The sequence below is a fragment of the Symphodus melops genome (assembly GCF_947650265.1).
Source record: "Symphodus melops genome assembly, chromosome: 2".
NCBI lineage: Eukaryota > Metazoa > Chordata > Actinopteri > Labriformes > Labridae > Symphodus > Symphodus melops.
Window position 1 is genome coordinate 15,477,828 of NC_136692.1, and position 27,912 is coordinate 15,505,739.

Genomic DNA, 27,912 nt, shown 5'->3' on the forward strand with positions numbered 1-27,912 from the left:
GCTTTTCAGTCATCTACTACTGATATCTTCCATACATGCAAAATGTTTACATGCAACGTTTTGTTCTCTACATTGGTCTATAATGAAAGCAATTGAATATATAACCCTTTGTAAAATAAGTATTTTAACACCTTTGAATAAAGTATTCTGAAGTCAGTTTGTAACACAAATTTAGTTTTTTTTCATTAAAAAGTTCTGAGTTAAAAATTGAGTCAAGATTCTGGATGCTGTCTGTTTGCTACATTTTAAATAAGCTAATATCTGTACGGTGTGTAGGCTACAAGGAACACTTTTTCCGTAAGGTATATTATCAGTCTGTCGTATTCTAAACTCCAGTTCAGCCTTGTGACCGAAATGGAGGCTACAATTAGAAATGCACCAAAAATCCCACTCCACTCATTCACATTTTCTGAATTTCTTTATTTTAATTGGTTGAAATCAAACACATCAAAAACATACATTTGTACACAATCTGTTTTCTTAAATCTGACCTTGCTTCATTTAAACAGATTTTACAAAGGAACGTCACACATTTCTACGACTACACTGTATTACAGTATAAAGTATATATGTGCATACACACTTTGATAATTTGGTCACATTTTTTGTTGCTTTATTTTTTTTTAAAGTTAGTATTATTATTATTATTATCCCAAAATAAAAACATCTCCGTTACCTGAAAGCAACATAAGGAGGCATAGATGACCTCACTGTATATCTTAGTACTATAACACTCAACAGAACATAGATCTTCTTCTTTTCTTTTTTATACAGAACTAGCATAATGCCCTAAAATAAAGCATAATCTTTTTCTCCAAATACTCTAATATACTGAATTATAGATTTACATATATTTATAGAGAGATAGATGTACTTTATTCTTTAGGAAAATGGAGCGATGCATGATCATAAATACTGGGGATGTTCATGGTTGCCTCATCTGTAGATTTGTTCAAATACAGTGAAAAGATAAATAACCTGCTGTTCATTGTGTTGGAAGTTGAGCTGAGTTAAAAAGACTGTTGACAGGAAACCAACATTTTGGACACTCTATAAGAATGAAACATGCTTGTTTTGTTCAATGCTTTTACATCCTGAAGAACAGAAGCAATATGACATTTAGTAGGAATTGCTTCTGCTCTTAGGATGCTAAAAAAGAGAAGCTAGGAGCAGTCCTCCTGAAATGATCTGGATATTTTCAGGAGAAGGTGAAAACGACTTATGATTGTGTGCATGTTGTTGGGTTTGTGTTGCCCTGTGTTCATTGGAGTTTGCTTGGCAGTCAGCACTAAGGCAACAATCGAGGAAAGTAAAAGTGGCTTATTCAGAGGAAAGAAAAAACCTACATTGTCCCACATCCACGCACTATTCAAATTTAAAGGAGACCCTTCACACACAAACACACACACACGCACACACACACACTTTTGTTAAAGTTGAGGGGTTTCGTTGCCAGATATGCTGCTGTTGCTCATTTGCCTATGTTGAGATCCTGTATTTCACCTCTGATTACTTATGTCAGCAAAAAACTTGACTTTTTAAAATCGATATCTGGTGAGCGTCTTGTAACTTGTAGCGTGTGTAAGTGAAGATGAAGGCAATGCAGTCACTAGCACTGATCAGCTACAGAGAGACCATTTCTGCTAACCATTGGCCTTTTAAAGCTTCCAATCATGTTTTTGTTTTACAGCTCAAACCACTGTCTTTTTAAAATCCCACAACCCCCACATTAAACTTTGCAGTTATTTCCCTGCAAAGTTGTAGCTTATGGACATCTTTTCCCCGAAACTAGCTGTTACCTTATCATCTCACAACTGGAAAAGTTGCCCGACATTTCCATGATAGAGAAAAATTCTGCGAATTAAACTGCATAAAGAATAAAAGTCAGCATGTCAACTGAAATGACAGAGGTATATCAGCTAACCTTTCCCCTCAGCCAAAAGAATAGCTGTCGCAGATTCACAAGGAAAAAAAGCACTTGTTAAGAATTGACTCAATAAGGTTAAATAACAGCACCAACACAATACTGCATCTGTAATAGTGACCTTTGTAGTTTTAAACATCATGTGCACATTTCATGCGCAACTGGGGATATATTTCTGACAGTTTGAGGATTTAATTTAAGGGAGCAGTGTATATACACTCACGCAGTCCTCTTCCAAAAGTTTACAAGAACCCAGAAAACCTGAGCAAAATCATCAACAATGTGACAGGCCTGCTTTAGAGACATTCCTTGTTTTCAGTCATGGTGGACTCTATGAACATTACCTGCTCCATCTGTAGTCATTGATTTCCTTCTAGGGTTATAAAAACCCACAATTAATATTTCTTGCCAAATATTGTGCAAATAGATTTCACAATCTTACAAAGTCAGCCTTTATGATGGTTGTGTTCATAAAATAAATCGGTATGTGTTGGTGCTATAAATTAACCCAGTGATTTTAAAAGTGACAGAACTCTTCAAACCTGCACTCGGTTTGAAACTATCGGCAACGTCACCCGACACACTCCCATCAACAACTCAGTAATCCTGACGCTGATAGCCGCTGCTCCCGTCAAAGGCCCCGTCGCTGTTGGGCTGGCCCCCTCCTCCTGGGCTCTCTACGTCGTCCCCTCCAAAGGAGGTGTAAGGGGCTCCTGCTGCATCCTGGCTGGGGTCTGTGTACTCTTGGGAGAAGAGGGCTGAGTCGGCCCCCAGCTTGTACCTCTGGAAGGCCAAGAAGGACTGACCTGCCTTTGGTGTGGAGAGATGGTAGGTAGATGAGGAAAGAAAGGCAAAGAGGACGAATAGGCGTGGAGAAACGGGTAGATAGTAAAGCAGATGAGCAGTAGTGTTAGAGCAGAGGTTTTGGGTGGAGAAAGAGAAAAAAAGGGAGAAAGAAACACTGATTAGTTGGCTTGGAAAGCTTGTAAAGCTTATTAGATATGGGCAAGTCATTTAGTCAGCCAGAGCAAGTTAGTTCTGTAGACAGCAGTGAAAAAAGGCTAGTTATTTATTGTTCACTCCCTAATGAGAAACACCATCTTAATGCCGCTCCAGTCCACAGAGGTGCAGGACAAAGCAATTCAACTGTCTCTGTGCATTATTAAACAGCTGAGGCCCTGCACTGTAAAGCACCACAGATCTCCAGTTTGTCGATATTTAGAGCTGTTTCAATACAGCGGTGAAACAAGCCAAGTACACAAAGAAAACAAACGCACACAAAGAAAGAAAAACACAGAAACAGTCAAGTTGCTTCTGGCCTTCAGTGCTGTGAAGTTTCATCAGAGGTTTATATTGTGAGTGATGTTCTTTTAGTTGTGCACAATTCGACGTTGTCGTCAGCTTGAATCTGGTTTATGGAAGGAAACTCTGCCTTGGTTTCATCAAATTCATTATTTGGTGAGTGCTTTATAATATGAACAATTCAAACAATAAAATAAAAATTAATAGCAGTCCCAAATCAATAAAACAATTTACATGCAGATACCTGACAATGTCATTTAGTTTTTTAATAAGTATGTGGAACATTAAAGTTTCTATGTAATTAAAGTTATTTATTAACTTATTACATGCACAATTTAAAGTTGTAAAATCCGATGAATATGCAAGAAAACAGTTTGATATTTCAATTGAAGTATCTTCAAACTGTCCCACTTAAACTGCAGAGTCAATCTCAAAAAGCTATTAAAGCATATAAATCTACCAAATCAACTTAATGACATTGTTGAAAAGTGGAAAGCGCAACTAATTATGGATGTGTTTAAAGAGAGTTACAGTGAATATTGTGCTAAAAAAGAAAAAGAAAAAACAGTTTGGGAATTCACTTCTTCAATTTCAATCTGAGATTTAATATGAGGCCAGGTAGCTTAGGGTAGCTTAGCATAAAGCCTGAAAGAATGGAAACAATTTTGCCTGACTCTGTCGAAAGTTAACAAAATCCACCTCGCAGCGGCGCTTAAAATCATTGACGAACATGTTACATCACTCTGTTTGTTTTACCTCTCTGCACAGAAAATCCCTCGAACAACATCTTGTTTTATACTTTTGTTTCTGTAAACATTTGAATGTCACATGTAATACTCCTTTCAACATGTTTAAATGAGTCTCAGAGTCCCCAACATGTCTCTGAAGTTTCTTGTTATGAATCCACTCTGATCCTGTATTTTATCCTGCCTATAAATCCCTCTATTTCAGCCCTACTAAGAACAGGCTGCTTCTGTGTCTATAGCTTTAAATGCAAATGAGCTGTGTCTGATCCTGAACTCCTGGAATGGGATATGTCTTGGGCTTTCTTGCACCATGCCAGATTATTTATTATTTGGTGAGAAGGCAGACTCAGCGAGTAGAACATGCACCTAGCTCTTGTAGTGTTACCCTTCTGGGGGAGGGGTTACTGCCCCTTTGTGATGTCACAAAGGAAAAAGCACACATTTTATGAAAAGTGGAGCCGGTAAAGCATAGAGGATGGACTTTTTCATAATTGGGGGTGTCCTAGACAGGCTAGGGACACATATTAGTTTTAGATAAATTTGGTCAAATGTATTTTACATAATGTGTGACCTTTAAACAAATAAATGATTAATTTTTAAATGTTAGCTTTAAAAGTGATGGTATTTTTGTCTTTACCTCCAGACAGAGCCAAGCTGGCTATTTCTACAAGCTTAACATCTTCATGCTAAGTTATGCTAACTAGCTGCTAGCTTATGCTTCATATTACAAACAATACAAAAGTACTCTCATGAAAGTTTTACCAGAAAATGAAAAGTGAATTTCCTGAGTCAGACAGCTTAGGCTGTAAATTTAACAGAGAGAAAGCTTTGAATGCAAATTCATCAAAAACAAATGTGCAACAACGTGCACAACAAATGTGCGATGTTAAACAATGCAGACACATTTTTTTTTAGAAAAACAACTCATCTCATATATCTAAGAAAATCTGTTTTTTTTAAACTAAAACAGTTGCATAAAAAATATCACCTGAATCACTCTAACTAGTGAAAAGACAAAGCACCAACAACTCTGTCTTTACATCAAAGATAGACACGTGTGGCAGCTTGATCTGTATATATAGTGTGTTAACTTGTTTAAGAGCTCCAGACTTGGTAGTGAAGTTCCAGCTTGACACACTGTGTACCTGTCATGCACCTATCTGCCTACCTTAGCAATAAAATGCCCGACCTTCCTGCTTTGAATACAAAGTAAAAGCTAACTTTAAAACAAAGACATGTCAGTGGAGAACACAAGTTTCTGATTGTTTACACTTGATTTAAAAACCTAATCATTTGAAAGAATCATTAAACTAGATTATTTTTGTCATTTATTTTCTGAATCTTTTTTCTAACATCCACATATTTCATTTTCATGAGAATGTGCTCTTGGTTAACATTTAACAGAAAAAGTGGGCAGAGAGCTTTCGTACCAAAACAGATCTAATGATTTTAAGTGGGCATAAAAGGCCAGAATTGTCAGCATTTGATGCTGCACTTGTTGAGTCATGCATTCTGATCAACTATTGAATACACCCACTCCTCCATATTTTATCATTATGATGTGCACTGGTCAGCAGTTAATTCAGTCATTAAAATACAAAACATTAAGCAGCATCTTACTGGCAACACTGATGGTACAACTGTTCTCCTCACTGCTGGATCGCAAAAGCCAACCTCTTCCAGGGCTACCTCATGTTCCTGTACCTAGCACCCTTAAACAAGTGCAGCCACAGTAAAGCTCCAGGAGTGTGTTCAAACAGTATTAAGGCAGCAGGGGGAGCAGACAGAGCAGAGTCAGATAAAAGGTTAATTCGGCTGTGTGGGGAACAGCTTGGTGTACTCCTCTTCAAAGGACAAATTCTTTAACTTCTCCATAGAGAAGAGAGTCTGAGCACCCTGTTGGAACAACATCCACACACGTATGAGTTCACACGTAGTCCTATGCATACACCAATGAACATGTTTACAGCAAACACACACTGAGAGAAGATAAAGAACAAGTTGTCCAGACAATCATGCGCATAATAGCTTAGAGGGCATTCAATTAAAGGGATACTTCACCCATTTACATGAAGCTGTGTGTCATTAGAAACATGGTAGTAGTGTTGAATGGTTGTGAATCCTACCCTCATTTTGGTTTGGGTTGGATTCACAACCATTCAACACTACTACCATGTTTCTAATGATACAAAGCTTCATGCAAATGGGTGAAGTATCCCTTTAAGAGCCTCGGGTGGATTGATATTGTTAGATGTTCAATCACTGTCATCTGTGCTAAACTTTGCTCCAACGAGGTGTGGAGGCTCTTACCCAGGTGAAGATGGAGAAGAAAGAGAAGGTGATGGCCGCCCGTGCAGCGTCTCCTCCCTCCCTCAGCGGGTTGTCCTCGTGCTTGGTCACCTGCCACTGGTTGGCCAGGAAACAAAAGCCCACAAACCACATGAAGGACCAGAATGCTGGGAAGAGAAACAGGTAAAAAAAAAAAAAAAGCCAAGTTAAAAACGATTTAACTGAAACAAGACTCATGCTGAGATGTACAAGATTGACTTAAGACTAACACTGGATTAAAGAAAGAGACGTTCCTAACATAATGAGTTTGATACTGATAATATTTGAGGACTTTTTTTAAAAGAAATTAGATTAAAATGAACACATTTTTTCGCTGAACATGAAGCTGGAGATTGCAGATGGCTAGCATTAAGACTATAATTTGTGTGAGTTTAGAAATAGGTACGAAGAGTTTTATCAAGGCTGACACTCAGCCCTTGAATATCTTGTCATGGTGTCTGAGTTGTGAGTTGACACCACGGTCTGACTAGAAGCACAATGGTTCTTAGAGGCTTGTTAGTAGCAGAAGAGCCCTCTAATCCTCAACAGCCCTCTTACAGCTCCTCTCTTTTTGCTGTGATGATAACCTAACGACTACTCTCTGAAATGTCACTTAGACAGAGGGAAAGGAGGGCTCATATTTTCTCCGTGGGAGAGATCTCCTAATCAGCCGAAAAAAATACCTTCCTTGGCAAGGTGAGTACAAAATGTTCTGTGATCCATACAACCTTACGTAACTTCCCAGCAAGAAAAGCACCTTGACTGATAGGCCCAATAAAATGCTTTCAGCTGGACAAAAAAAACCCAAAAAAAACCAAAACGGGTGTAAAAGAAGAAGAAGAGGACAAAGCTGACAAACAACATGAATGCTGTGTACACATGATTTGTAAAGCCGAGCAGAACAAAAGCAGCGAAAACAAATTAGCGACTTTCTACATTCGATTCAAGCCCTGACGAGCAAAGTCAGTCACTGGGAAATTTTATTTTGATCCATCCAGTAGTCGTTCATTTCAAAATTTGAGGAACGGAACGTTTCAAACGCGGATTGCCTCTTCCTAACTCTAAAAGTCTTTCTTTCAGTCGTAAGCAAGTCTGAACAACTCAGAGAAAATGCACATCAATATCATTATCGTCATGCACAGGTCAGCAGATAATTCAGTTATTAAAATGTAATACAACAAGCATACTATGACTGGCAACACTGATTGTACAACTCTTCTCACTGGTCCTGTGCGTTATAGTTTTTACAACTGGACAAGCAAAAGAAGCTGTAGTCAGTAGGAAATACGCAAGAACTCATTCCCCTATGGCAGTACACGCTGTTGTTTACATAAGCCCATTCAACTTTAAATGATTTGTCCCTGGTTCCTTTGACTCAGTTGACAAGCACACAGCTTTCACTAAAACAGAGATTATATAATTAATCGTTTTTAATGGGAAAATCTGAAGGTGTATTTTTTTTTTTTGAGGTACTTGGCAGAGGTTAGCAAGATTATCATCAAACAAGCCAATCTGTAACTGTCAACAAAGACCTAGAAGCACCATGCATGTATGTAATGCGTTTACCTGATAACCCGACATCAGCCAGCACCGCCTTCTTACGGTCTTTGACGCTGCTGATCTGGGGGAAGTAGACGTCCAAAGCCAGGAAGGCCAAGCAGCAGAGGAAGGCCATGGAGCCCATGAAGACGCCGTAGTTACAGGCGTTCTGGTTGCGGTTAAAGATGCAGTATTCCTCTACTTCATCGGGGCGGTTGATGTAGCCCTCATTGGCAATGCAGCCAAAGATCACGATGGAGAAGAGCTGCACAAGAGAGACGAGAACAAAGGATGAGATTATTAGTAGGTCATGTTCAACGTCAGGACCTTTGAATTAACAATTTAAAGACGGTTAACAAAAAGATTCGGTGTTATATTTTTACTCATGTGGGAAACACACTGCAGTATTTTGTGCACCTAAAGAACCATGCGTTTTTCCTGTTCTGCCCTTTAACAGTGGTGTGTTCACACTTGTCAGAATACATCAGTGCCTGTTTTTTTCAGCATCAACACACACAGAAATCTGCACTTTTATCACAGTTACTAATCAGAAGAGCAGGCTGCCATCTCTTAAGGTTGTCTGAGCTTTAAAAAAAAACAGATTACAACCAAGAGATCAAAAAATGAAGTCAGAACTCAAGACAATATAAACATGTGTTTGAAGGTCAACATCTTCCTTGTCTGTGTAAGTACATTAAAATATTTAGTTATTTAATAATATGCAAATAGGTTTGGAATTTAAAATGACTTCCACTTCCCCATAGATCAGAAAGTGTAGATAATTCAGATTGGATCTAAATTTATATTGCATAATGTATGGCATTGTATTGTGTCATATATCTTATCGCAATGCATCATGTTGTACTGTAAAATGTAATGTACCTGTTTCCAGGATGTGTGACTAGAACCAGTTTGACATTTTTTTTGCTAAAAAATTGGAACCCTTAAAAAGTTTTCAGATTCATTTGAGTCATGTCACAAATCAACTTTCACTTCAGTTTTTGTGAAGATATAGTTCAGTATATGTATATGTATACGTGTGTGTGTGTGTGTGTGTGTGTGTATATATATATATATATATATATATATATATATATACACACACATATAAAGCTCACTGTAATTTCTGTACTAAATAATTTGAATTTGTTTTATTTTCAACCCTCAAGACATTTAAAACAAACATTACAGCTTCATTAAAAAGTAATGAAACAGTAGGCCAATCAAAAGCTGTAGATATAACATGCATATCAAGTTTCTACAACAACTACCTGCTTTATTAGCGTTTGATTGTGTTTACTAGTTTAGAGGGACACATGTCCTTGTTTGAATTTCAGCCTCCACTCTGATCACACGATCCAACCTCATTCAGCTTTTCTGTTGTGTTTGTGAAATCAAAGTGATTGTTCCTGGATGTGTGTAGTAAAAACAATGGACTCATTTTTTTTTTCTCATTGACTAACCTAAACCACCTGCTCAGTGTTGAAATTTAAAACCACTGAATCAAGCTGTTCTTCATCGCTATGTTTAGAAAGAATTCATAAAAGCTCCTTGCAGCACAACTGAACCTGACCTGCTGTATTCAGATGTTATTTTTAGACTAACCGGATAAAAAAAGAAAAAAAAGAAAACACTCATGATGATGCTCTCGGTCCATAATGTCACAGAAACCCTGCGGGGGAGTTTTATGAATAATCTGTCGTGATTTTATTAAAACAGTTCATCCCTATTTGCTTCAGTGTTTTTCCGTGCAAAATCTGGAGTTTAATTAGTTTGTGTGGCTTATGTTGTTCTGAAAGAGCTGCTGAACAAACAATGATATAAATTCAAAGTGCACAGTGCATAGGCTGTAAATGAGGACAAAGCTCTATCCAATTTGAAATATAATCAGAAAAAAAGTGCATAAAGAGTGTGTGAAACTTGAGAGATAATAGGATTTAATCATGTTTGGTAAGAATTACCAGTAATGTATTTTTTTTTTTTTTGGCATTTTGATGATGTTTGAAAATGTTACAACACTTACATATTTGTGAAATCTTGTTGATCACATTGTTTTATTGTCCTTAGTTAATTTTATATCTTTCTCCACAAGGGGTGCAGATTCAAAGTTACATTACCCCTGTGCAATTATCTTAATGGACCATGTCTCCTAAAATAAAGTCAAAGTAAAATTGACTTTTTTTTTCTTCTTTTAACTAGGAATGTGTAATATCTTAAAAAGTACAATATTGTGTTTTGAATACCAGCACTATAATTTCTCTAAAGGTCTCATAAGTGATGGGATTGATGTTGACTCATTTCTAATTTGCTTTAACAGAATCCCTGAAGGTAATATTGTATTAAGCTGAAAGTCAGTTTTATATTGCTTGTAATAGAAATGCTTGCTTTCCTGCAAAGAGTTAGATGTGAAGAGGACTAACAGCTTCTCTTTCAACTGTCAATAAAAATAGCCAGCAGCCTGTTAGTTTAGCATAGAAAGTAGGGATGCATCTAGCCTGGCGTCAGGTTTAAAAGTATTAATATGCTCTTTTACACTTCAGATTTAGTGGTTTTACAGAAGAAACTATAACTGTAATTAATCTTGCAAGGTGCAGGAAAGAACGATCGAGACTAAGTCAAAACTAAAACTGAACGCAGAGCTGAATCCCAGATCAAACTATGTTTAAGGCCTCTGATTATGTTTGCTGTGTCAAATGTTTGAATGTTTGTATCTTGCCTTTCATATTTATGTTTGGAAATGCAGCCACTGTGATGCGAGACACATTTCAGATCATGTCTGAGAGTAAAGTTCTGCCAATCAATCCATTCAGCTGTCTCCTGTCTGTATGGCATTTCTCAAACTGTTGATCCTATTCTACTCTGTTCCTATCCTGCATCTGAAACCTTGTTTTATTGTTTGTTTATTTACCAAGGCTGGCTATAAGAAAGGACCTCATGATAGGATATGCATCATGACACATGGGTTACCATATACTCAGGGATACTGTGCGTTACTCAACATGAAAAGTGAAGCTCAGACAGTTTACTTTATCGTGGAGTCAAAACTATTAAATCCAGAATTTCTATTCCAATATATTACAATATAACATTTTCACGACACAAAAGTGCTCATTTTTCTACGAAACAACAATTTCAATAAGACAGTACATTAAAGTAAAATGTAACAATATTAATACTAATTTCGATACTACAGCAAAAAAAAATAGGGCACCAAAACATTCTTGTTTTTAGTTAACCTGCACACAGTGCTGCTACGGACAAAGTCGCGAAACAAATACTAACTCTATGCTTGCAGTTCATCACTACTTACACTCCTTTCACCTTTTAATTTGAGTTTATATTTTCAAGAAAAACATTAAAGAAAAAATGATTACAGTAGTTTTCAAACTTTTATTCATCATTCATTAAAAAAGGAACAAAACAGGAGCAGGTTACTAAGATACTGTACCACCCTATGACATATACATGAGACCACCAAACACACACACACACACACACACACACACACACACACACACACACACACTCCGTGTGTAGTGCTTCCCCCTGCAGTGCAGTCAGTGGAGCAGTCCGCTTTGTACTTCCCTTGATAACAGCCAATCAGACGACTCCTTCCAGCTGACAAAAGTTAGGAGCGAACCTCGTGAGAGAGCGCTCAGTCTGGATGAGAACATGTCCATGTTTGTCTGCACTGTCTTTAACGTGCTGACTGATGGATTCTGAATGCATCAGTGTACCAGGGAAGGTGGAGAGAGTGCACAGCAGACAAAATGCCAGCAGCGAATTTGCTCCGTTTTAACTGGCTGCTGCAGAAAATATGCAGAGAACATGAGAGATTAGAAAGTTTCAACCCAATCCAGGAAAACATTGGGAAACGTTGGGACCTCACTGTTATCTAGACAATGTCAGGAATTTGTGTTGCGTGTGTGTCTGTGTGATTTAGAGAGACCTTGAGTTTAGCCTGCTCATGTGTCTTTGTTTACGTAGTAAATGACAGCAATTCAAAAAAAAAAAAAAACTGAAAACACAATATAGGCTGTACATCCTCTGACAGCTGTCCGGTCAGGAAGGAAACATCGATGTCAGCCATGATGGAGATCACAGCTCAGTTCTCCTCTTCATTCTGTGAACACTTGGGAAGACACATTTTCACTGCTGACATCTGAAGCGCCGGCCAAAGCAGAACATAAGACGGTGAAATTGACTTGACACAGACTTCCTTAGCTCAAGACTGAGTTTTTGTTTTTGGATGCCTTTGACTGTGCGAACAGAAACAGGGAGGGAGAGAGCATCAATCAAACATGTCATCTCTGATTGACGTCATCCTTTATTGCTCGTATTAACAAACTACAACACGAGTGACTCAGAATACTATGATATTAACGGTAATAAAGGGTCGGCTGTAAACATCAATAATTCCCTTTTCAAAGACAAAGTGCAGATCTAAGAGCTTCTACAGCATGTGGAGAAGAAACATGAGCTGACATTTAGAGTCTGCGTCTTGATGTCAAACTGGAACAGTTTGTTAGCAAGCATGCTCAACCTTTCTGTTTTCCTCGCCCTCCTTCCGTCCCCTTTCGGGCCCCCTGCTCCATCTTAAGCCTGACACAGCCCTCCTCTATGAAACAAGAGGATATATGGAGGAGGATAGTAACGCCTCTATCGCCCCTCAATCTACTTGCAGCCCTTTTTTCCATTAAGGAGAGAGATGATGAAGAGATGGAGGGTTTGCGGATGGAGGGGGGGAAGAGCGGAGGGAAGCGTCGGGGGCAGAAGGGGTATGGAGGCGGTGTTATTTTTAGACTGCCTGCATCACCGCTCTCTCCCTTCCCTCTTGTCTTTTCCCGTCTCTCTGCGTTTACTGGCCTGGCCTGTGCCCACGAGCAGTCTTGGGGAAAATGAGCGCGCTCCAACGAAGACGCACGAAAACACACAGGAAGCATGTAGGCGAAAACACGCATCGTTTATTCACTGCCTCACATGACCGGCTTACTTCAAGAATCCAGGAATCAGGTTGGAAAACACAGTCACACACACACACACACACACACACACACACACTCAGGATTCTCAGAACTGTCAAGAATTACATGAACAGCATAATATAAATAAAAAAGTATTTTACATGCTAACTTCTCTTTGCCATCTTATTCTTGCAGATTTCTGGTTCTGGTGGGAAAACATTATAGGAAATAGAGAACGACTACATGGCTTGTTTTTCTTTTTTTTTAAATGTCTTTTTTTTTAAATGTCTTTATTTTGAGTCTTCTTTTCTATTAATGACACTAAGAACTCATCTCCCTTCATTGTTAATGTTTGCAAATCAATACAGCTATGATTTGCATAGAGTTCCCAGAACTTCAGTGGAAACGCAGACAGCCATGGGCCACAGGTGCCTTTTTTTTAAGTTCCTTGAGGAGAAGTCCCTGAAACTTTCAGTTCCGGGGGCCTTTGATTGTATCACTCAGTGATGCAGCAAGAGGCATTCATTCAGCACACTTTGGTGCTTAAGTCTGAAAAGTTCTTCTCTGCTTAAAATCCGGCTGTCAACATCTGTCAAAAGCTCTGTGAAGTGGGCCTCTATGGTGGCCTGGTTTAAGAAGGAACTTCAGAAAGTCTCCTTGTTGCTTGTTAACAAAGTGTGTGTTTTTGACATGTCATTTTATAACAAGGACAGCAGGAGCTGCAGGGCTGCTAGTTCTGAGCGGGATGACACAGTTTTTTGTTTTTTTTGACTCTCAACTGGATATAAACTCACCACCAGGGATCATACTTTTTCTATATGTGAGCCCGTCTTCCACACTCATTTCTCTTTCTGCTTTGGCGACACACGAGGGTCCTCAGATGGAAGAAAGGATTTGTTTTGGCATGACCTAGATGGTTTGGTTTAAAAGCACACGTCTTCTGGGTCACAGTTATATTGGCTGTCACATGGCTGGGAGAAGATTGAATTACTTCGCTGCCGGCAAAAAAAATCGAGTCGGGTTTGAGATAGTTGGAAACAGAGCTTGTCCATCACATTAAGAGCATATCACAGGGTGTAACGGTCATTTTTTTTTTACCCTGCATGACCAACCAAGACACAGCAAAACATGCACTCTTGCACTCAAAGCTACAGTACAGTATAGGGCTAAAAATAATGATTACATTTGATAATCGATCGATCGTTGATTATTTTTTCACTTAAAAAATGATGAATTGGCAGGGGGGTGTCTATTTTAATCCATAAAACGGTAAATTTTAATGAGACAAAAGTAATAGCTGATTCGGATGGTAGGTATGTAATAGTACTTGGGCAGCTTTTTGATATGCCTATTGCACTTTGTAACATATATGCGCCTAACACTGACCAACCAGAGTTTTTCTATAATTTATCACAACTTCTTCTTAGCCTGGGGAGTGATAAAATAATATTAGGCGGTGACTTCAATCAAATTCTTGACCAAGACTTAGACAGGTCTCTACCAAGATGTAGTACAGAGAGCAGATCCTCTGCTGCTATTAGACAGTTAAATTCTGATCTTGGGTTAGAGGATATATGGAGGCTGATTCATCCAGATGGCAGAGAGTACTCTTTCTTTTCTGCACCTCATACTGTTTACACTAGGATAGATTATTTTTTGATTTCTCAGTCATTAGTGGATCAGTGTATCAGTTCCAATATAGGTAATATAATCATCTCAGATCATGCACCAGTATTTCTCTGCTTAACAAAATTTTTGGAGTCCCCCCGAAGTCGCAGGTGGCGATTAAATGTGTCTTTACTTAAAGATAGTGCTTTCCTCAATATGATTAGGGACGAAACCTCTCTTTTTGAAGAAACTAACATTAAACAAGATACTTCTCTTGCCGTTTGGTGGGATACTCTTAAAGCATATTGGAGGGGAAGAATTATTTCCTATTCTTCATTTAAGAAGAAATTAGCAAACACGCAAACCACCGAATTAGAAAATAAACTTAAAATGCTGGAAACCTTACATACTCAAACTAAAGACAGGTCCACACACAATGAAATACTAACAACTAAGTATCAACTAAACAAGATCTATCATAAAAAAGCAGAATATGCCCTTTTTCGAACTAAACAGGCATACTGGGAAATGGGTGAGCGGCCTGGCAGACTTCTTGCCTACCGCCTTAAACAGCAGAATAGTATGAATCACATAGCGGGCATCAGACAGTCAGATGGAAACGTCTCCACCTCAACTAAACAAATAAATAATAGCTTTAAAGTGTTTTATAATACACTCTACAAATCACAGGGCGATTTAGATAAAGGGAAATTAGATGGGTTTTTTGATGGACTGGAGCTTCCGCAACTCTCTGTTGATGACAGAGATTCCCTGGAAATGCCACTGAGTTTAGAAGAGATTTCTCAGGCCATTAAAAGTATGCCCCTTAATAAATCTCCTGGATTAGACGGTCTCCCCATTGATTTTTATAGAACATTTGTTGATGTCACAGGTCCTTTATTGCTTAATGTCTACAATGAGTCCTTCAAATCTGGCTCTCTTCCACAGTCTATGCATGCTGCAGTTATATCCTTTATTCACAAAAAAGGGAAAGATGCCTTGGACCCAGGTAGTTATCGGCCTATCTCTCTCCTTAACTGTGACCAGAAGATCTTAGCGAAGGTCCTAGCAAATCGTTTGTCAAAGGTCATTGGAAATATAATTCATATGGATCAAACAGGGTTTATACCTAATCGTTATAGTTCTGATAATATTAGACGCCTTGTTAACTTACAGTACAGTACGCATGATTCCATTGATCCAACAATTGCCTTATCGTTAGATGCCGCAAAAGCCTTTGACTGCGTAGAATGGAGCTATCTTTTTGAAATACTTGGAAGATTTGGCTTTGGGAATAATTTTATTTCCTGGATAAGGACTTTGTATGATACACCCTTTGCTTGTGTGCTAACAAATGGACTTGTTTCGGATTTGTTCCAACTGCACCGGTCCACAAGACAAGGCTGCCCTTTAAGCCCAGGACTTTTCGTGCTTGCTCTAGAACCTTTAGCGCAAAAGTTGCGGAATAATACACATTTTCAGGGAATCACTGTAGGCGATACTCAACACAAGCTTTTGATGTACGCAGACGATATGTTATTATTAATAACTCATCCAGAAACATCAATACCCGCTATATTAAGCTGTATTGAAGAGTTTACAGTATTGTCTGGTTATCGTATTAACTGGGATAAGTCTGAGGCTATGCCGATGTCAGGCTACTGTCCAGCTACTCTCTTTAGCCAGTGGAAATTTCGTTGGTCTAGGAGTGGTATAAAGTACCTAGGCATCCTGATAACGCCTGACTACAAGGACATGGTCCCTAAAAATATCCGACCACTGCTCCAGAAAATAAAAATCGATTTTGATAGGTGGGAGAAAATTAATCTTTCATTGTGGGGCAAAATACACTCAATTAAAATGATGACTGCACCTGTGATTTATTATATTTTATCACATCTCCCTTTACATATTCCAGATTCCTATTTTAAGGACTTTGATAACCTCGCTCTGGATTTTCTTTGGGGCAAAGCGCATCATCGGTTAGGAATAAAGAAGCTACAGTCTCACACAGAGAAGGGGGGATTTTCTCTCCCTAATTTTAAGTGGCATTATTGGGCCATCAATGTAAAATACATGAAAACCTGGCTGGCAGCTCATAAAGTGAAGGACAACCCCTGCTGGTTACAGCTGGAGACTGAATTTTGTGATGGGTTAACACCATGGTCAGGTCTCTTTGGTCCAAAATCACTGCAACAAAAAGAGCATCCTATTATCTCCAATGCTAGATTAATATGGAATAAATTACACAGAGCTGGTCGCTGGGATTACTTTAGATCCTCTCTAGCACCTTTATGGAACAACAGCAAAATCCTCGTTGGAGACAAAACTGTAGACTGGACTGTGTGGAAGAGGGCTGGGATTTTGTATATTTCAGATTTGTTTGACGGTGGTACTAAAGCTTTCCTAAGTTTCAACCAAATTGTTGATAAGTATAATTTACCACGTAACCAATTTTGGAGATATGTTCAAATGAAAAGTACATTGTCAAAATGGCTAGGAAGCCCCCTTATATGCCCCACGGGCAGCCCAATCGAGGTACTGCTTACTAAATCCTCCTCATACAGAGGCACTGCTTCAAAGATTTATCATTTACTACACAATCAATTGTGTGATCCTTTGGTTAAAGTTAAAAAACAATGGGCAGAGGACATGGTGGTGGACATATCACCAGACGATTGGGATTCATGTTTAAAAAATATAAATACAATGTTTAAAGAAGTGGGCAACAAATTCATTCAATTGAAGATAGTTCATCGGTGGCACCGGACACCTCAACAATTACACAAGTGGAAACTAATATCTACAGACTCCTGCTGGAGATGTGGGGAGACTGGTGCGTCTATCTTTCATATACTTTGGACATGTTCTGCTATTAAAGACTGGTGGAATAACATCCAGCAGGTTATGTACGAAGTACTGGGAAAGAACTTCCAAGTCTCTGCTAAACTGGCTATTCTGGGCTCGACAACAGAACTTAAAGACTGTGACTTGTCCTCCTTCGAAAAACGATGGATTATTTTGGCTCTCACGACAGCTAAACGAATACTTCTGAGGCACTGGAGGAAGAAACATCCACCTCCTTATGAAGAATGGACCTCAACTGTGGCTCAATTAGCTGCTTATGAGAGAGTAACATATTCTCTGTTGGACAAATTGGATCAGTATATGTTTACGTGGGGCCCTTTCATTGCTTGGCTATCAGTCCCTGTAACTTAAGAGGTCAGCTTGGTCATTTGATTTATTTTAGCATTGTTCGGATCTATTTGCTTTGGGGAAACAGTGTGTGCACTACTATCATTAATGTCATTGTGATTTATTTTGGTTTTGTTTTGTTTTTGGTTTATTTTCTTCCTGTTTGTTTAATGTGCTGCTTTATTTTCTGTCTTTGTTATTACCTGTTTGAAAATTAATAAAAATGTTGAATACAAAAAAAAAAAAAATGATGAATTGGATAAATATGTTATTTCCAACCCTTCAGTCTAAAAATGTTTTACGCTCACACAAGACTTAACAGAACGAACCACATATCCTGATATTTTTCTCTGGATATGGAACGGAACGCTTCAAACCTGAAGAAGCCTTTTTCTGGTTTCCAAACAGACTCAAATGAGTTCTGATTCCTCTTTCTGACCTATAAAAGCAAATGTCCTTATTCAATGAGGTTTTCTTTTTTTCTTTTTATTGAAAAGGAACTATACACAATATTAAACGAATGTTGTGTAGCTGCAAGATCATTGTCATCCACAGTTTCTTTGTTTCGTTGATGTTGAAGGTTGTGTTTTGTGTTCTAAATGACTCTCGTGTTTTATTTGGATTTTATTTTTATTTTGGTAGAGCCAGCTGTTACTGCCACAATAACAAATGTGGGTTCAAATGATTAAACATTTAATATGCACTGAAGCCAACTTAAAGGTGCACTGCAGAGTTCTAGTAGGGAGATGTGAAAGTTGGCTACGTGTACAGATGATGTGGTATATGTTCATACCTCTGTACACAAACTGTAGGAAAGTGTGTTGGTCCCTGGAAAACTGTTTGAAGACAAAATGCCACATGAGAAATTATGCTGGGGGGTCAACAACAACTCTCCTGGTCACTTTCTAGCTCCAAACAGTGTTCAGGGACCCATTTGAAAAAAATAAAAATAAAAAAATAAAATAAATATATATATTATATATATATATATAGTTTTTTTAAATTTATTTATTTATTTTTTTCATCTTTTGAATAAAGTTTGTGGATTTCTTTAAAAAAAAAATACAGTATCGAAGTGTTACACTATCACATGTAAATAGTGCACCTTTAAGACACGCAAACTGAATGTATCGAATATGTGAACCCACTGCACCTAAACATTCTTAAGTCACTTAAGGAGCCGTGAAAAAAAGTGGAGCATGTGATATGGTTTCATATGTGGCTCTCCCCCCTCCCTTTTTTTTTTGTTTTTAGCTGTGATGTTTCTGAGCAGAGAGGTTCCCTGACTCCTGTGATCCGTCGACAGATCACAAGGCTCCTGGTAATGATGAAGGCATGCACTGTGAAGGACGCCACGTGGGGTTTTTCTGATCTTGTGACTGTCAGACGTTCGCTTACTAAATTCACATTAAGGATGCCAAAGTGTGTTGTGCTTGTGTGAGTTTGTGTGTCTACCTGATATGAAACTGTGTGCACGCGTACATCTTTTTAACTTGAATTATTCGGCATCAACCTTTGTTTAGCTTAAATAAACCACAATCTGGCTTGTGGGTAATTGCTACATGTTACCCACTCACTTTGCAGACAGATCTCAGCTACTGTGTCGGTCTAATTCAGTCTGGCCGGTTGTGAATGATTTAAAGCTGCAGTTGTGCTGGATGAAAGGCTTTTTGGATCCATTGTAAGGACTGGACAAATGAGCTGGGCCTTTGGTCACCCCTGCACTCACACAGTGTACCTCCGACAAAATCCTGTATTAGGTGCAGCCGCACACCCACACACAACAGCCTGAGCATGGCCGAGCAGTGAACTTTGTCCAGGTCTTTCTAACTGCTGCCTTCAACATAGCATGTTTAGAAGTTACAAATGGAAGAATTAAGAAGTAGAAAATATACTGAAAGGATGACCTTCAAAAGTATGACGCTCAAAAGTAAGAAGCACGTCGACTGTTTTGCACCAAAACATTGCCACAATGCTGTAAACGATGTTTATCTGTGTGAAATGTGAAAATATGCGCGGCAGAGTTTTACGCGTGATACGTTCGCATCAACAATTACGATCTGGACTGCGACGGAAAATGCATCAACGCGGTGAAAGATAAATGTACTGTGGCTAATCCCTGTGCAGCGTCCCAGTGAGTGATCTGATCTGGTACTGTAAAGACATTTGAACCGATTGACGTAGACCGGAGTAGACAAGAGGAGCCATGATGTGATGATTGTATAAATGATCTGTTTCTTTCTGGAGTGTTGACATGCGTCGATGGCGGGAAAATAGGACAACGGCGTGATCCGACAAATAGATGAAAGACATCAAGCTGACCCAGCGTCGTTTTTTTTTTTAATGATTATTTGTGATGTGGAAATCAGAGTTTTTGCTGACAAGAAAACAAGACTTGGAGAATACGCACGTTTATTCATTGGGTTAATAAAGTTGTGAAAAGCCTGCTTAAACAGCAGACATTTAGCAGGAAACAAAATGTGCTAAGGTGGCTCAAGAGCACTTGTGCTTTCATCATCCGCCGTCAGTTGATTAGTCAAACGCCTCTTTGCATGCTCTGGCTCTACTCTCTTTACTATCCACACATGGATTGTGAAATGTGAAATCTGCTCCTGCTCTACATGGAGCAGTTATTACGTTCATAATAGCAGCACTTTTGTCAGGCTAAATTATGGTTACAAACACATGAAACAAAAAGCAGAACAACAGTTGATGATGGGGGCCCAATTTTGAGAGTGGAAGAGTATAGAAGGGTGTTTTGGACTGAGCAAGCAGTTTAGACGTGAACTTTCTGTGTCTACTTCTATTCTATGTCTTCCTTTGAAACTTTGAACCATGTTTATTTCACCAATAGAAAAAATGAAATTCTGACACAGATGAAGCACTCAACCAGCCTGGTTTGCCCTTAGCCCCCATTATAATGTCAAGTCCTTATAATCACAAATAAAAGCCTGGTACCCTGCAATGGAAAGGGATTAGAACCACGTGAACAAAACAGACTTTTGTGAAATAAAATCAAAATTCTCAGGACTCTTTGTCACCTCTGGCCCAGGTCCATTCTGACCACTAATCTACACTAATCTAAGTTAAACCAGTCCACAGCTCTACTTTGTTGGTCTGCTTTGTCTGATTTCAAATTCAACACGGTCCAAACTGATCTACATAGCAAAGGTTCCAGACATCGTGATTCATCCGAGAAAAGAAATCCAACCCTCACAGGCTGCTTATGTTTTCATCATTAATGACAAAAAAAGTGAAATCCGAGCAAATGTTTGAGACATTTCTGCGTAAAAAGAAGGGAAAGGGTTAACTGAACTTATCTTAAAGTTTGCAGTATTTCTTTTCATTTCAACTGATTGTTCCAGCTTTATTTGCAACTGTCCCGGTACACACAAGATTGAGTTTTTTTAACTGCTGCCAACTGCAGAAATCCATCAAAGTAAATGTTTGGTAAAAGATCTATATGTTAATCACATTCACAAGTCAACAGTGCAGGAGGATATTCTACACCATGAGGGTGTGTGTGTGTGTGTGTGCGTGAGCGTGTGTGTGTTTGTGTGTGTGTGTGTGTGTGTGGGGGGGTTGGGGGGGGGGCATATTGTCTGCTGCAGTGTGCTGGACTGGGCATACCTGATTGCTGCTGTCACCATGGCAGCAGCTGCTCATGTACTAAGTGTTTGTGTGTGTGTGTGTGTGTGTGTGTGTCATACTGTAGAGAGAGAGACAGAGACAGAGAGAGAGAGAGAGTGATAGAGGGAGGAGACCTTGTCAAAGTATAATTCAAGGAGAGTCACTGCAGCACCGAGGGGAGACACAGAGACATGTTCACAAGTCCAGGACTCCGAACACTAAAATCCACTCACACTTCTACACTGTGTTCTACCCACTCACTCACTCTTCTCTCTCTCAAACATGCCTCTCTTTTCCGAGCTTTACATTCCCTCCCCTTGAAAATGACAGAAGCAACAAGGATGGATCATTTGAAAGGAAACTCAGTTTCTTAATCGTGTAGAGCAGAACAAGAATCAGGTTAGATAGAAACCACGGTCAGAACTGGTGGTCATCTGGTTTCTTCTTCACGTGTTTTAAACCAGAAAGACAGGCTCGTTGATGAAGCAATTTCACTGAAGAGAACATAGTCCAGTAAAATGTTTACATAGGCATGGACTTATATCTGCTTCTATGACTGCCCAATGATGCATTTGATTGCCAATTAGACCCTTTCACATAGATTTGACACTGTTTTAAATTTTAAACATGCACGTTTTCATACCAAAATTCTCTATTTCATATCAGCTTACCGTGATTCTCTAGAAAGAAAATTACAGTAACCTCATACAGGCTGTTAAAAACGTACTGCTTTTTTGTAAAAATAAAAAAATATATACTAATGTGCTCTGTTTCAATGAATTATCGAGAATATTATCAGGAAATTCAGAGAAAAAGTTTTATTTAGTGAATTAAAATGTGTGCTCTTTTTTTCTGAAGTAATGATGGCATCTAAAAAAATCTCAACAGAAGATCTCACTTCAACCACTTTAACAACGCACATGCCCTAAATACTCTTAATCCAGTCTCCTATTGGTTTGAGTTAGAGACATGTTGTCTACACAGACATCTCTAACATACTGTAGGCAACATAGATGCTATTGTCTTATTAGTTTGTAAACTTTGAACAGGCTCCTAATTTATTTATTTTTTTTCAGTGAATGCAACCCTCGTTAATTTGAAATACCTTTGAGAACAGCCTGTGCATTTCACAGACCCAGCTGTGCTTGCTATATCTATGAAAGACCACGTAGCCATGTTTGTTTTCCTGAACTAAAAAGCAACCTGAGCTCGGGATTCTTCCTGATGCTGTTGCCTGAAGCGTTTGATCCTCAGTGTTATCATTGCATTGTGATGACACATCCCTCTGTAAACAGATGTACATGTGTCCTCCTCCGGCTCCTTAATGACATCACTCTAATCACCACTGTACACTGTCTGTTAATCAGCCTGTCACGCAAAACCAAAACCACGTCAACAATGGAACCCTACTACTCACTATTCCATCACTTCCTCTTTTCCCAAAGTGGAGAAATGTGTAACATTTTCAGAAGAATGTTGATTGTTCATTTCAACAACATCACGTTTATGTTTGTCAAGGCAACATGAATCCTATTCAACTCAGATGTGCTCTGTCCTGATGTAAAACTCACAAACTGTGAGTACGTTTCAAACGATTTTCTTGTGACCTTGCAAGTGGCAACATCACTGTGTAGGTTCACGCCTCTTTTTATTCCACGGTTTTAGAATTTGATGTGAGAGAACGAGTGAATGTGTCTTTGAGTTTGACTCCAAGTTAAGCCTGCAGGGACTAACCGGAGCGGTGCAAACACAGGTGAACAACAGACTCAATAATGATTTCACTGTAGTTAAGCAGAACTAGTGGAGCTTTAATATCAAATTACTTGGTTCTATAAATGCATGAAAGTGTTGACTGACTGACATTCACCACAATATATTTCACTACTTTAAGGCCCCAGTCAAATGTATAAACAATCGTATCAGTTAGATATGACTTCAGTGTCCTTTGTAAATAATTAAGTCAAAACTACAGATTTCATCAGAGCTGCCAGTGACTCAAATACAATTCTCCTACATGCACTCTAAAACAATCCTACAAAGCAAACACGCCACTTACTTATTAAACTGCTTTAAAAGTGTCACATGCAATAACAAACTGTTAGTGTTTGTGTGTGAGTGTCTGTCTGTTTTACATGGAGCTGACAGAATGTGTGCTGCACTGCAGAATGTGTGTGTGTGTGTGTGTGTGTGTGTGTGTGTGTGTGTGTGTGTGTGTGTGTGTGTGTTGCTAATATCAAATAGTTACTCACCAAATACAAGTCCATGATCAGCACAACTATTATAACACGATTCCACGTTTCCCTGATGTATTTAGCATTTCAAAGAAGGAGAAACTGAGAGAGTAATGACGTCTGCTCAGAAGCGCACCAATAAATCCCCTTGGAAATAAAAGTTCACTGTAAGTCTGACAGGAGACGTTGCTTTTACACCGGAGGGTTTGTAAACACAGAAAGACAGCTAGCCTTTAGTGTTGTTTAAGAATAAAGAGAAACATTGTAGTGTTGATGGTTTATAAGCTCAGACCATGATAACAAAAGCTTTTTAACGATGGGGTGGGTTGATGTTTTTCTTGTTTTCAATGACTGCATGGATCTTAATCCAAGAGGCATCTCCAACCTTTGACGAGTCCAAAAGGAGTTCTTTCCTGCTTCATGTTTAAGAGGGTTTTTTTGTTTTTTTAAATAAATCATCATATCACAATTAGCCTTATCTTTTCCTCTTTTTTTGAACTTTGTTGAGAGTTGCAAGTTCACATAGTGGCCAACAGAAATTTCACTTGGGGGAAATTGGACTTCAAAAGGGATAGATGAGTCTTCTGTGAAATAGAGTAAAAAGGCAGACCCAACACCGAATTTAGCCGCACAAAATGCTTTTTTCGACTTTTTTCCAAGCTGCCCTTGTGATGAACTCGAATCCTTGAAGAGCAGCGAAAAACTTAAGAACATCCTCAAAGCAAGAAGGTTCAAAACTTCAAAAGTAACACTCTTATAAAGACAGATCAAAAGTAGAACCCAAGGCGAAAAAGATTACTTTCTGATTTGGAAAATCATTCGTTAGATATTCTCCCTCCGACTGTGACTCTGCTCATCTCCTCCATACACAGTGCGTCATCAGGAGACACACTGGGGCTAAAGCACACACACACAGATACACACTCAGACATATACACGAGTATCACCTCCGCAGACGGGCCTCAAAAGTCACAAGAAATGTGAGGCACGTAGAGTAAAGGAGGCCAAGAAGCCTCAGTCGCTATTATCCAGCTGTCCTCTCTTCAAACATAGCCACGGCAATCTAACCATTTCCACCTGTATCCCACTCTCTAGCACACACAAACATTAACACACACACACACACACACACACACACACACACAGGCGCCAATATTTGACGTCCTTCATCACCAAATGTTGAAAAATGCTGAGTGTGCTTCCTTCCCCACAATCCACAGCAGACTGAGTTTTAGCACCATCACACCAAACATCACAACTTGGGCTGTGGCTGTAACTATGGAGACACATTGTTGCTGTAGTGACACCGAGGTGGTGTGGGGATCTGCACAGTCCTTCCGTCCTACAGGTTTATCATTTTTACCAGAGTGAAGCTTTTTGTACTGTGTTTTCTAAAAGTACATAATTTAAGGGAAACAGTGGATTGAATTGGGAATGGATTTTTTTTCACTACTTTTTCTACACTTTCTGTGCAACAAGCTCCTTATATTGAAATTGGTGAAACAAAAGATGCAAATGATATCCATCCATCATTATCTTTTACCGTTTTTCCCCTTTCAGGGTCACGACGGGCTGGAGCCGATCCCAGCTGTTATTGGGCGAGAGACGGAAAACTCCCTGAAATGTTGTGAAAATATAAATGAGAAACATTTAGAGCCATACCTGAATACGTTCTGACATTTCAAAAATGGCTGCCATTCCTTTTTGTCTACTTTTGGTTATTAATTGAAAATATAACACATTTTACCCAGAACATGTTTTTCCTGATTGAAATGGGTTGATTCCCACAAAGTAGACAATAATATCTACAGATGTATCAACACATTTCGCCTTCACTCAGACTTAAAAAAAATAAATAAAAAAAAATCTTATAATAACGTAAACATAACTTATTCTTGTAAGTTTCAAAAAACTCAGCCTGATGACGTGGATCAATGAAGGGGTTCACGGCTCATTGATTGGCCACACATGACTGGCTGGCTTCACAAGTCATTGAGGGTTAAATGGTTAACACACTATTGATCTATTTCCACACTTGATTGTGCGGTTAAGATATGAATGTCACCGTGGCGATAAGTTTGCTATCAGTCATACTTGTCGCTTTAGTCACGAGGGACAGAAATAAGAGTATTAATACAAGGATAATTACCGCTAATCTTTTTTGTTAGTTACATTATGTTCAACTATACCTTTTCTTCTGATCTAAACAGGGTCATCTAAAAGTACTTTTAAAGACACTGCCACTAAAACAAAAGGTGTCTGTGAACTAGAACACCGGTTCCCAAACTTTTTCAGAAATACCAAAATAACAATGCTTGAGACTGAGGATGCCTGTTTGTCCCTGGAGCTGGTTAAAACATTTGCCAATGCACAGCTGGGTACACCGATAGGACTATCATTTAATTTCAGCATAAATCTCACTTAATTATGGTTTTATCTGAAAGTAGAATATATTTTTGTGTTTTGGAAGGGATTTCGGGACCCCGCTCTCAGTGTGTCCCCCACTTTGGACAACACTGTACTAGGAAAGCAATAGAATCAGCTGAAGCCCATATACTGAAAGATAAATCCTGTGTTTCACATGAATCCACCTGTGTCTTTATTCTCTCAGCATATGCCCAACGCAGCCTTTGCTGTTATTCAAGGATATTAAGACACAGACCTTTAAATAAATTTTTTTTTTAAAAATCTCATCTGTATGACTTTCTGCTGGAAAGCGAGGACACTCGAGGACAAACTGGAATGATAGATAGTTTGATTTTACAGGGATATATGTTTGCGATGGCTGTCTTGCAATGGCTTCTTGTCATGTTCCCAGTTTTTTCACCTGATGAAAAACAAGCTAACTTCAATAGTAGGTTTGAACTTCACCAGTTTACATGAAGAGAAAGAAATAAGAGATGAATGTGGCCTTTCTCTGTCTTCTATGGGAGATTAATATGAATATTTAATGGAACTTTATTTCCTATGATTTATTCCAGTAACAAATTCGGATCATAATAGAAGGTTAAATTCAAAACTGTAGGTTTACTCCAATAACATTATTGAGGAAGTTTTGGAGACTTCATTGACTATTGTTTCCATTATCCCATGCCAGCCTCAAGCATTATTGTTGCTATTTGATGATCTTTCTCATAAGATTTGTTTTTTTAAAGAAGTCCTTGGAGTGATCCTCTGGGTTTTGTGGCCTATTGTGTGCTTATTAGAAGGCTTTAGCTGCTAACTAATATGTATAGGCCTATTATTGGCAAAGAGGGCAGTCCATGTTATAATAAGTGATAAGGGCCACTTCAGGGCCTAAAAAACTCCGTAGCTATTATTATAAACACGGGGATATCAACAAACACATTGCAATGTACAGTCCTCTATAGTTAATAAGCATAATAACCCACAAAACAATTTGTTTGCTGTCTATTGACATCAAATCCTGCTCTAACTATGATGAAGCCTGCATGGGCCCTTTCGCGACAAACAGATAAGGTACCCTGGTGCAAACCCACATTTGACATTTGCAAGTAGGCCTGTAGCCTTTGTGGTCGTATACACATCGTTATTAATTAGTCTAGGGAGCCTCTATGTAGCTGAAGCAAACTTATTGTGTTTCTCTATTGAACTCGAGCGGTCACTCACCCAAGACACTATGCGGAGAATGGTCTGAGGTTGCTGGAAGAAGGTGACAGGGTCGAAGGCTCCTCCGGCTTTCCCTGCTCCGTATGCCTGCATCCCCTCCATGGTCCTCCTTCCTCTGGTGCTCCCCTCCTCCTCCTCCTCCGCTGTTGGTTCAAAGGCACAGGGTGTGTGTGGAGCACCGGGCAGGCAACCGCACGGACAATCCCCGATGCTGCTCCTGCTACTATCACACTGCTCCTGATGCAAGGATGGATTTGCGTCCTTCCTTGATGCTCTTCGGTAAGAAGCCTCCTCTGTTGTTCAAGTTTTTATTATCTACAAATGTAACCTTTTTACGTCCTCTTTCGATATATGCGGGCAGACTGTGCAACTGTTTTTGATGATGCTCTCTCTCTCCTTCTCTCTTTCTCTTAGCGCAGGAGCCGGTGGCAGAACACGTGAACGCGCCTCCGTTTGTCACGCCTCGCACCGAGAGCTCCTCATCTGAAGCAGCTCTCAAAACACATCGCGGGCATGCGCATGTATGAGAAGGGAGCCCGCATTTGCTCGGCTTGACACAAGGAGTCACGCGCTTTCCTATTTGTCTCGAGGTTCTTTTTTTTCTTTCTCAAATAAAAAAAGCCGTAAAGGCCTACTGGAGAAGAAGACGAGGACAAAAAAAGTTGATAAAAGCAGAGCGTGATATTTGTTAAAACAAAGTTAAATAACTCAGATAGCTCAGTGTACTAAGGGAAATTGTGGTCTGACATTGTGACCTTGTAGTATATATAAACTTTGAGTCATGTAAAAAAAAAAACAAGAAAGAATTTGATTAA

The 27,912-nt window shown here is 39.0% G+C and overlaps 1 protein-coding gene across 2 annotated transcripts; it reads right to left on the reverse strand.

The window, feature by feature from the left end:
* Window positions 1–612: 612 nt before the first annotated feature.
* syngr1b (synaptogyrin 1b) lies at window positions 613–27,618 on the reverse strand. Of its 2 annotated transcripts, none has more exons than XM_079337445.1 (4): window positions 27,098–27,601; window positions 7,867–8,104; window positions 6,283–6,428; window positions 613–2,734 (listed from the first exon to the last, which is right to left on the reverse strand). In XM_079337445.1, exons 1-4 carry the CDS (start codon window positions 27,197–27,199, stop codon window positions 2,522–2,524), a joined length of 699 nt encoding a protein of 232 aa, XP_079193571.1. In that variant the 5' UTR covers window positions 27,200–27,601; the 3' UTR covers window positions 613–2,521. The 2 variants fall into 2 exon arrangements, with proteins under 2 accessions (XP_079193571.1, XP_079193572.1); XM_079337446.1 differs by lacking the exon at window positions 613–2,734 and adding an exon at window positions 4,085–5,868 and having other exon boundaries at window positions 27,098–27,618.
* Window positions 27,619–27,912: the final 294 nt, after the last annotated feature.

What these genes read in the sequence shown, in the direction of transcription:
- syngr1b (XM_079337445.1), bottom strand. Translation starts at nt 27,199, where the DNA reads ATGGAGGGGATGCAGGCATACGGAGCAGGGAAAGCCGGAGGAGCCTTC. An exon ending in TTCTCCGCATAGTGTCTTGG is followed by an intron (nt 8,105 to 27,097) that starts GTGAGTGACCGC and finishes TCTCTTGTGCAG; the next exon opens with CTCTTCTCCATCGTGATCTT. An exon ending in GGCTGATGTCGGGTTATCAG is followed by an intron (nt 6,429 to 7,866) that starts GTAAACGCATTA and finishes TTCTCTTCCCAG; the next exon opens with CATTCTGGTCCTTCATGTGG.